The following is an 8,331-nucleotide window of genomic DNA, read 5'->3' as shown; positions in this document are numbered from 1 at the left end:
TGCATGAACACTTGCAATGCCTCTGCCCACTGGACACAGATTCCAGATGGTAATCATCAGTATAAAGTATAGCTTTTTTTAATCTGACACATATTAAATAAATAATATTAGCATCCAATCCTGATTTGTTCTGAGAGACATGATGCTCACCAGTTTGGCAGCTTTGTTATAAACCAGTTTAAAGTCACTGTCCAGTCCAATCTCTTCAATACAGAAAGATACCCCTGAGAAGCTCAGCTGCCTGGCAATGTACATCCCGCTCACTTTCATATCCATGGCTACAATCTCCATGGCACCGACACCTCTGTGTACAAACAGCATATAAGTTAATGAACAAAATTCAATCACAGGCCAGCCAGCCATAACTGCAGTGGTCAACCTGACTAAAATATAAATGTAAAACGGCTGCATTACACTTACACAGGCTTTTATAATAACTCATAGGTGTTGCTGTAACCTTTGATGCCACATTGTCCAATCACGAAGATTGTAGTGTCTCGGTGTCTGAGATATGTTTATTGTAAACTGTTCTTACTGGAGTTTATTATTCAGAAAAGACACTATGACTATGACCTTGTCTGCATTGCAGTTTGCTCTTATAAACTGGTAATGGAAAGAAGAGTAAAGCACATTCTCTGATGTTTCTCATGTCTGTTTCCTGGGCCCAGAATACATAAATTCACTGAAGACAATGGAGATTGACCACAGTGTTTCTGAATACATCGACCACAGCCTGATCATAAGGAATTTTACAGTTAGCACAGGGATTTGAAGATATACATCCACATGATTGAAAGGCTGTCACAAAACAAATAAACAAACAAACAAAAACACTTTAGAATGAATTTCTACAACATGTCACTCTATAAACCTCTTCTCGATGGCATGCAGAAAGTCATCGAATGTTCTGAAGGGCGTGCCGTCACCCCAGATTCCCAGGCGGCTCATATAGATCATGTTCTTTGGCTCAGAGGCACCTGGGGCATAGATGACAAAAATAAATATTTTAAAATCCCTCAGCTGTGTTGTATTACGTGCACGGAATATGTGTTTGTGCGTCAGCCTACCTGTGGCACTAGCGTACACCACTCTGGCCCGTGGTAGCTTGTTTTGCAGGTCAAGCACTGCCTTGCCCATCTTTGTAGATGTGGCATTCTTGGCTTTGTGGCATTCATCAAAAATAATCTTTAATGGTGTAAGGTCAAGGTCAAAGTCAAACAACACAGGCATGCAATGGCACTTTGTGTTAGATGAGTGTTAGATGGGAGGTTGTTAAAATGAAAGGATACAACTCCATCAAAGTCTGGCTTGCACCAATCTAGGATCTGTTTAATTCTTGTCCGGTGCTGCCCTCCTGCCTGGCTTTCTCCAATAAGTGCAGAGTAAGTTGCAAACAGGACTCCTTCTGAGGTAGCTGTGTCACCATACTTAATCTATAAAAACAGATCAAGCATTTAAATGTGCAGAATGTCATCTGTGAGGTGTGTATAAAAACATACAGGACAGGACAGTGACCGAGTGTGGCTTCTTCTGTTTATTTTCTGCTCTGGTGCACATACAACATAAACATTTTTCAAGTGCCATGCAAACTCCACCTGGACTCACCTTGTTTAAGGCATGGACAGGAATATTCGGTGCATCTATGTCTTTGAGATCTCTCTCTGCATCAAATTTCAGGTCATTGGATATGCTGAACCTGAGGGCAGGGACAGGAAAGTTAGGAAATCATTCTATACACCCTGGCAAATAACTAAATACAAAATTATAATACAAACAATTATATCAATTAATTACTGTAAGCCAATGAAAAGAGTCGTTATTTAGGTTTCAAACTACCATAGCGCTTTCTTCCTTCCCTTAAGGTAGTTTTCCAGGATGATTCCCGCCACAGTGCGTCCCTTTCCGACCCCAGCCCCGTCTCCAATCAGGAAACCTGCCCTCTGGTTGTTCTGAAGAATCACCTCATGTTGCTAAGGGCGCACAAAAAGCAAATGCATGAATGAAGGTGCCCACACATTCAAAACATCAATCATTCATAGTTTCAAAATGAATAAGCGCTTTAGGTAGCGTATCAGCGTGTGTGTACCTGGCAGGCATAGATGATGGCCTCTAGCTGCAGAGCAGACAGCAAGCCACTGTCAATGGTTGAGTCAGGGATAGAGAGAGTGTATGTGACGTCAGGAGGAGGGACGCTGGAGAGTGTGCTGGTCTCCACCACTATGTCAGGATGAGAAATTCCTATTGTGGCTGAAGAAAGGAATAAAGAAGGGGACATACAAACATGTCAAAAGCAAACTATATGAGTGTCGTGTAATAAAAAAAAAAAAAGAAAAGGTAGATTAATTAATAATTAAATGGATGCTGACATTACATCCAGTGGCCTACATTTAGAAGGTCTGTACTCAGCATATGTATCTACGTGTCCCAGTTCCTCTGTCTCCTCTTCCTCAGCATCTTCCTCCTCCTCTGGTGGTGCCTGAGTTTTCGGAGGCTGGAAACGACATAAAGATTTCATCAGTGCAATTCACATTAATATCAGTCACATGTGGGAGTTTTATTTGTTGTTTCACTGTAGGTGAAGACAAACTAGGAAACAGACTACTGCTAAAAGTTAGAGATAGCTGAGCAGCAGATAAGAAGTTAGCACAACACACTTAACTCCTTATCAAGGAAAACTAATCAATAAAAGAGTAAAATAAATGATACTAAAATGTGCAATATAACCAGCTAAAGGAGAATAAATAAGAGCCTTGAAGCATGTTTGTAACTGCAGACCCAAAAGGGTTTTGCACATTTAGGCAACACCAGATTATTACTGTATCTGAGAAACTGGAAATGCAGAGAGTCGCATTTCGACAGACAGCTCAATATTACACTTAGACAATGACAGTGCAGGGCTCTAGGCTAACATTCCATACTAGTGGCACTGGTGCCACCAAGTCTCTCAGAGGGCAGCATCAGTGCCCGATTTGGTGGCACCAACTCTGTTTTCCAATATAATGCAACAGAATCTGTATTTTTCATAAATTTTAAGTAACCTTACCATTCAATGTACATAGCCCCTATTTATAATGAAATTCACAGAGGGAGACTTGTGGAACAAAATTAATTTGAAAATTACTTCTGGAACAAATTTCCACCTCTTTTTATGTAGTCACTGTAGTGCTCTGTAGCAATCTGAAGCAGTCTATAGCAGTCTGGAGCCCTGCAGTGCATTGTATTGTTTGCTCTCTATGCAATCTGCATTTACAGAATGCCTATATACATGCAACATGAAGTAATGCTTTCACCACCTGTGGTAATGCAGACTTGCCAAAGAAAGCACAGGCATCATGTACCACTGCAATACCTTCACGTACTGCACTGCCCATATTTGACCCTCAATCTAAGATTAGTGCCATTTTATGTTTCTATGTAAAACAGTCTAAGCATTATCTTTTACTGCAAACACACAGCAGGGTAATGGCAGCTGCACATAGAACACAATCTGCATATCTGTGTATCACTGAGAACTTCCAATGAATAGGCTCATCTAACATCAGATGGGAGAGGTTGGTGTGGCTACCTGGAATCCTCCTAAAGGTGGGGTGCTGATAATAGCCGTTATATCATCCAAACTGGCCAAGCCATGAAACCTGCTGGTGCCATTCTGCTGTCAACAAAACATAAAATGAAGAAATACAAACTCAAATAAACACAGTGCCAAAAGCATAAGATAAGACAAACAAAAAAACATGAATAATCAGTGTGGGTGTGCCTTTATATGCATGTGAATGAGAGTGTGCGGGAACTTCATGGATGCCTGATGGAGCAGCACTCAACGAAATGCAATTTGTTGTCTGGTGAAAAGCCAGCAACAACAACAGCAAAAGGCAGATAAAGCGTGTGTCTGGGAAACATAACAGATGAAATGAGGGTAGAATGAAAAGGAAAGCATAAAAGGCTTTCAGAAGGCAGGAGAAATAACTCTGATTCATATCAAAAATGTATCCTCTGACCCATCTAATTCAAAGAGAACTCAACAGCAACACAAGCAGGGATGGAGGAACAACACCTGGCAACAAAGTGGCTCTCTTCAGATCACCATGCTGGAGACAGTAATATCACTACAGTACAGTTAGTTTTAGTTTCAGTTTTCAGGCTCTGGAGTCGTAGCTGATTGGTGTAACACTGGGGCAACAAAAAGCAACTTGAAATTTAAGATTGTTTTAATATTTCTGCACAGTGTCTATGAGCAGCTATAGAAGTAATAAGTCATGGAGCCAGTGTGATCAAGGCCCGTAAAGTACTCTGGCTGCACTTTCAAAATAGCTGCCTTGCACATGGTTACATTGATTCAATCTATCTGAGTATTTACACTATAAGAATAATAAATGACTGAAGAAATATCTGCAGAAAGCTCTATGCATAATGGCCTGAGCTCAGCAAATATTTTTACATTGTTATACTGCAACCGTATTCCACATTGTCATTTCTGACATTTGGTCAGATCTCTGTGATGACATTTGTTTGTGCTTTCAGGAATCACAACTGTACAGAAAGCCATTGATTCCCAAAGAGTGAAATGCTTGGAAGAACAGTGGACTTTGCCATATGCATTGAAAATATTATTCTTTGCTGGGCAAGGTATGGTTGAGCTAGTAACCGTGTCAAACTTATACAGTGAGAAGGGAAAACAGAAGGGGGAGTGATAGCTGCACGAACACCAAGTAAAGACTTACAGGTAGTGTACTGTCACTGAATTATAATTTGTCTAATGATTAAAAGATTATGTGACTGCATATGGTATTAGATATGGTAATTAACTGTTATTCTCCAGGGATGTAACACACCAACTTGTGTTTTATGCAATAAATGTATAGCTATGCTGTTGGTGTTGTGTGGATTATTTGTGTATTTTCAGAGGAATGAAGATGAGCCCAGCCCAGTTCAACATACAGTGCCTTGCGAAAGTATTCGGCCCCCTTGAACTTTGCGACCTTTTGCCACATTTCAGGCTTCAAACATAAAGATATAAAACTGTAATTTTTTGTGAAGAATCAACAACAAGTGGGACACAATCATGAAGTGGAACGAAATTTATTGGATATGTCAAACTTTTTTAACAAATAAAAAACTAAAAAATTGGGCGTGCAAAATTATTCAGCCCCTTTACTTTCAGTGCAGCAAACTCTCTCCAGAAGTTCAGTGAGGATCTCTGAATGATCCAATGTTGACCTAAATGACTAATGATGATAAATAGAATCCACCTGTGTGTAATCAAGTCTCCGTATAAATGCACCTGCACTGTGATAGTCTCAGAGGTCCGTTTAAAGCGCAGAGAGCATCATGAAGAACAAGGAACACACCAGGCAGGTCCGAGATACTGTTGTGGAGAAGTTTAAAGCCGGATTTGGATACAAAAAGATTTCCCAAGCTTTAAACATCCCAAGGAGCACTGTGCAAGCGATAATATTGAAATGGAAGGAGTATCAGACCACTGCAAATCTACCAAGACCTGGCCGTCCCTTTAAACTTTCAGCTCATACAAGGAGAAGACTGATCAGAGATGCAGCCAAGCGGCCCATGATCACTCTGGATGAACTGCAGCGATCTACAGCTGAGGTGGGAGACTCTGTCCATAGGACAACAATCAGTCGTATACTGCACAAATCTGGCCTTTATGGAAGAGTGGCAAGAAGAAAGCCATTTCTTAAAGATATCCATAAAAAGTGTCGTTTAAAGTTTGCCACAAGCCACCTGGGAGACGCACCAAACATGTGGAAGAAGGTGCTCTGGTCAGATGAAACCAAAATTGAACTTTTTGGCAACAATGCAAAACGTTATGTTTGGCGTAAAAGCAACACAGCTCATCACCCTGAACACACCATCCCCACTGTCAAACATGGTGGTGGCAGCATCATGGTTTGGGCCTGCTTTTCTTCAGCAGGGACAGGGAAGATGGTTAAAATTGATGGGAAGATGGATGGAGCCAAATACAGGACCATTCTGGAAGGAAACCTGATGGAGTCTGCAAAAGACCTGAGACTGGGATGGAGATTTGTCTTCCAACAAGACAATGATCCAAAACATAAAGCAAAATCTACAATGGAATGGTTCAAAACTAAACATATCCAGGTGTTAGAATGGCCAAGTCAATGTCCAGACCTGAATCCAATCGAGAATCTGTGGAAAGAACTGAAAACTGCTGTTCACAAACGCTCTCCATCCAACCTCACTGAGCTCGAGCTGTTTTGCAAGGAGGAATGGGCAAATATTTCAGTCTCTCGATGTGCAAAACTGATAGAGACATACCCCAAGTGACTTACAGCTGTAATCGCAGCAAAAGGTGGCGCTACAAAGTATTAACTTCAGGGGGCTGAATAATTTTGCACGCCCAATTTTTCAGTTTTTTATTTGTTAAAAAAGTTTGAAATATCCAATAAATTTCGTTCCACTTCATGATTGTGTCCCACTTGTTGTTGATTCTTCACAAAAAATTACAGATTTATATCTTTATGTTTGAAGCCTGAAATGTGGCAAAAGGTCGCAAAGTTCAAGGGGGCCGAATACTTTCGCAAGGCACTGTAGTTCAACATATGAGAGTGAAAGGTATAGCAGCTTGCCAGTAAGGGTGTGCAATACATATCGTCTACAATAATGTTTAAATGATGTGTGAGCTGACATTATCTAGTATGTCACTCACTTTACAAACGCAATCAAAAACACATTCAGAGTGCATGCAGTGTGTATATGGTAACACACCACAAGATAAGCTAGTGTAGCTGCCTAAAAATGCATTGGCAAAGTTAAAAATGAGTGAACCAGCAGCACCAGGAGACAAAATACAGACACCACCAGCCCTGCAAAGTCAGATGTTAATTGGCAGAAGTGGACCCTCCTCACTCATATGGAGGTATTATGGCTTTGAAAGGACAGATGTTGCTCAAAAGATGGACCAAAAAATATGTTGCGAATCAGTTGCTGTAAAGACAACTTGACTCCTTGTTTTACCATCTGCACACTAACCACCGCACAGAATATGGAGAATACAAAAAGCTTCAGGAGTCAGCTGTCCACCACAGGACTAAACCAGCCAAGGTATTAGCACAAAAACACACTCACCAAACCTTAGCAGAATCATTAAGGTAAAGTGATTTCAGTGTTTGTGTACTGTTTTACTTTAATGCTTCAGTTTTAACTGAATAAACATGCCTAGTTTTTTTTAATATGTTTTTTCCATTAATATCATTGGTAAGCAAATACAATTATTATCCTATTAACAAGAGCAACTTTGTAAACTATAACATTTAATTACATTTCTTATGGGTGCGGAATATTGTCTTTTTTTGTCAATATTAAACACCCCTTATGGCCAGATGTTTACAGAACAACAGGAATAATCTGACCCTTGCTTACAAATCCTTGGTGTCCACCACCCCAGTACAAACATGTATGTGCTGATTTAACAAGTTTGTCTTTCATAGTCATTAAAAGATGAGCTGCTGGTCTGGTAATCAGTGTTTCCCGTAATGTGGTATGTGTGTGTTTTTTACATTATGGCAAAACTTGTTAACACACTCACATCGTGGGGACTCCATCCAAAGGCTGGTCCCCATAAGGAAAATGAGAATCAGAATCTGCTTTATTGGCCAGGTGTGTTGGACACACAAGGAATTTGACTCTGTTACATCGGCTCTCAATGTGCATGTACATATCCCCATGCAAGGGGCAAGTAAACAGTAAACCAGCATAAGGCTGTGTAATATAACAAAATAAGCAGTATTTACAAACAACAAACAGTGCAAACAATGCAGAATAAGCAGTATAAACAGACAGAAAACAATGCAGACAACAAAGGAATGTTCATTGAAATGAGATAAATAGGGATAAGACAGAGTGTGTAAGAACTAGAAACCTGTACGAGTCTGTATAATCTGTACAATGTATATATATAGGTATTGCACTGAGGATTACTGTCCAATCATATGGTCACTGGTTAAGTGTTCATCAGAGCCTGGTTTGTCTTGGTGCACAGCGACCTGTAACGCTGTCCAGAGGGGAGGAGTTCAAACAGATTGTGTCCAGGGTGTGAGGGGTCTGCAGTGATTCTCTCCGCCCTCCTTTTGACCCATGAGGTGTACAGGTCCTCCATGGAGGGCAGGCTTACACCAGTGACCTTTTTCTGCAGTCCTGACTATCCACTGAAGTCTGTACTTGTCCTGTTTGGTTGCTGAGCCAAACCAGACAGTGATGGAGGTGCAGAGAACAGATTCGATGATTCCTCTGTAGAACTGTATCAGTAGCTCCTGGGGCAGGTTGAACTTCCTGAGCTGACACAGGAAGTACATC

The 8,331-nt window shown here is 40.7% G+C and overlaps 1 protein-coding gene across 5 annotated transcripts in view; it reads right to left on the bottom strand.

The window, feature by feature from the left end:
* sbno2b (strawberry notch homolog 2b) overlaps positions 1-8,331 on the bottom strand; it is a 78,519-nt gene that overhangs the window by 13,164 nt on the left and 57,024 nt on the right. For 3 of the 5 annotated variants that reach the window (XM_020612235.1, XM_020612238.1, XM_020612239.1), the window contains 10 exons: positions 3,566-3,652; positions 2,386-2,491; positions 2,087-2,247; positions 1,837-1,970; positions 1,606-1,696; positions 1,290-1,433; positions 1,068-1,185; positions 872-977; positions 151-304; positions 1-29 (listed from right to left, as the gene is read on the bottom strand). The exon at positions 1-29 is cut by the window's left edge and continues 139 nt beyond it. In XM_020612235.1, coding sequence (XP_020467891.1) covers positions 1-29; positions 151-304; positions 872-977; positions 1,068-1,185; positions 1,290-1,433; positions 1,606-1,696; positions 1,837-1,970; positions 2,087-2,247; positions 2,386-2,491; positions 3,566-3,652 — 1,130 coding nt within the window. The remainder of the gene's footprint in view (positions 30-150; positions 305-871; positions 978-1,067; positions 1,186-1,289; positions 1,434-1,605; positions 1,697-1,836; positions 1,971-2,086; positions 2,248-2,385; positions 2,492-3,565; positions 3,653-8,331) is intronic. The other 2 variants (XM_020612236.1, XM_020612237.1) reach the window with 2 other exon arrangements.

Source organism: Monopterus albus, unplaced genomic scaffold (genome assembly GCF_001952655.1).
Source record: "Monopterus albus unplaced genomic scaffold, M_albus_1.0 scaffold122.1, whole genome shotgun sequence".
In the NCBI taxonomy this organism is placed as follows: domain Eukaryota; kingdom Metazoa; phylum Chordata; class Actinopteri; order Synbranchiformes; family Synbranchidae; genus Monopterus; species Monopterus albus.
This window is presented reverse-complemented; position numbering and strand designations above follow the sequence as displayed.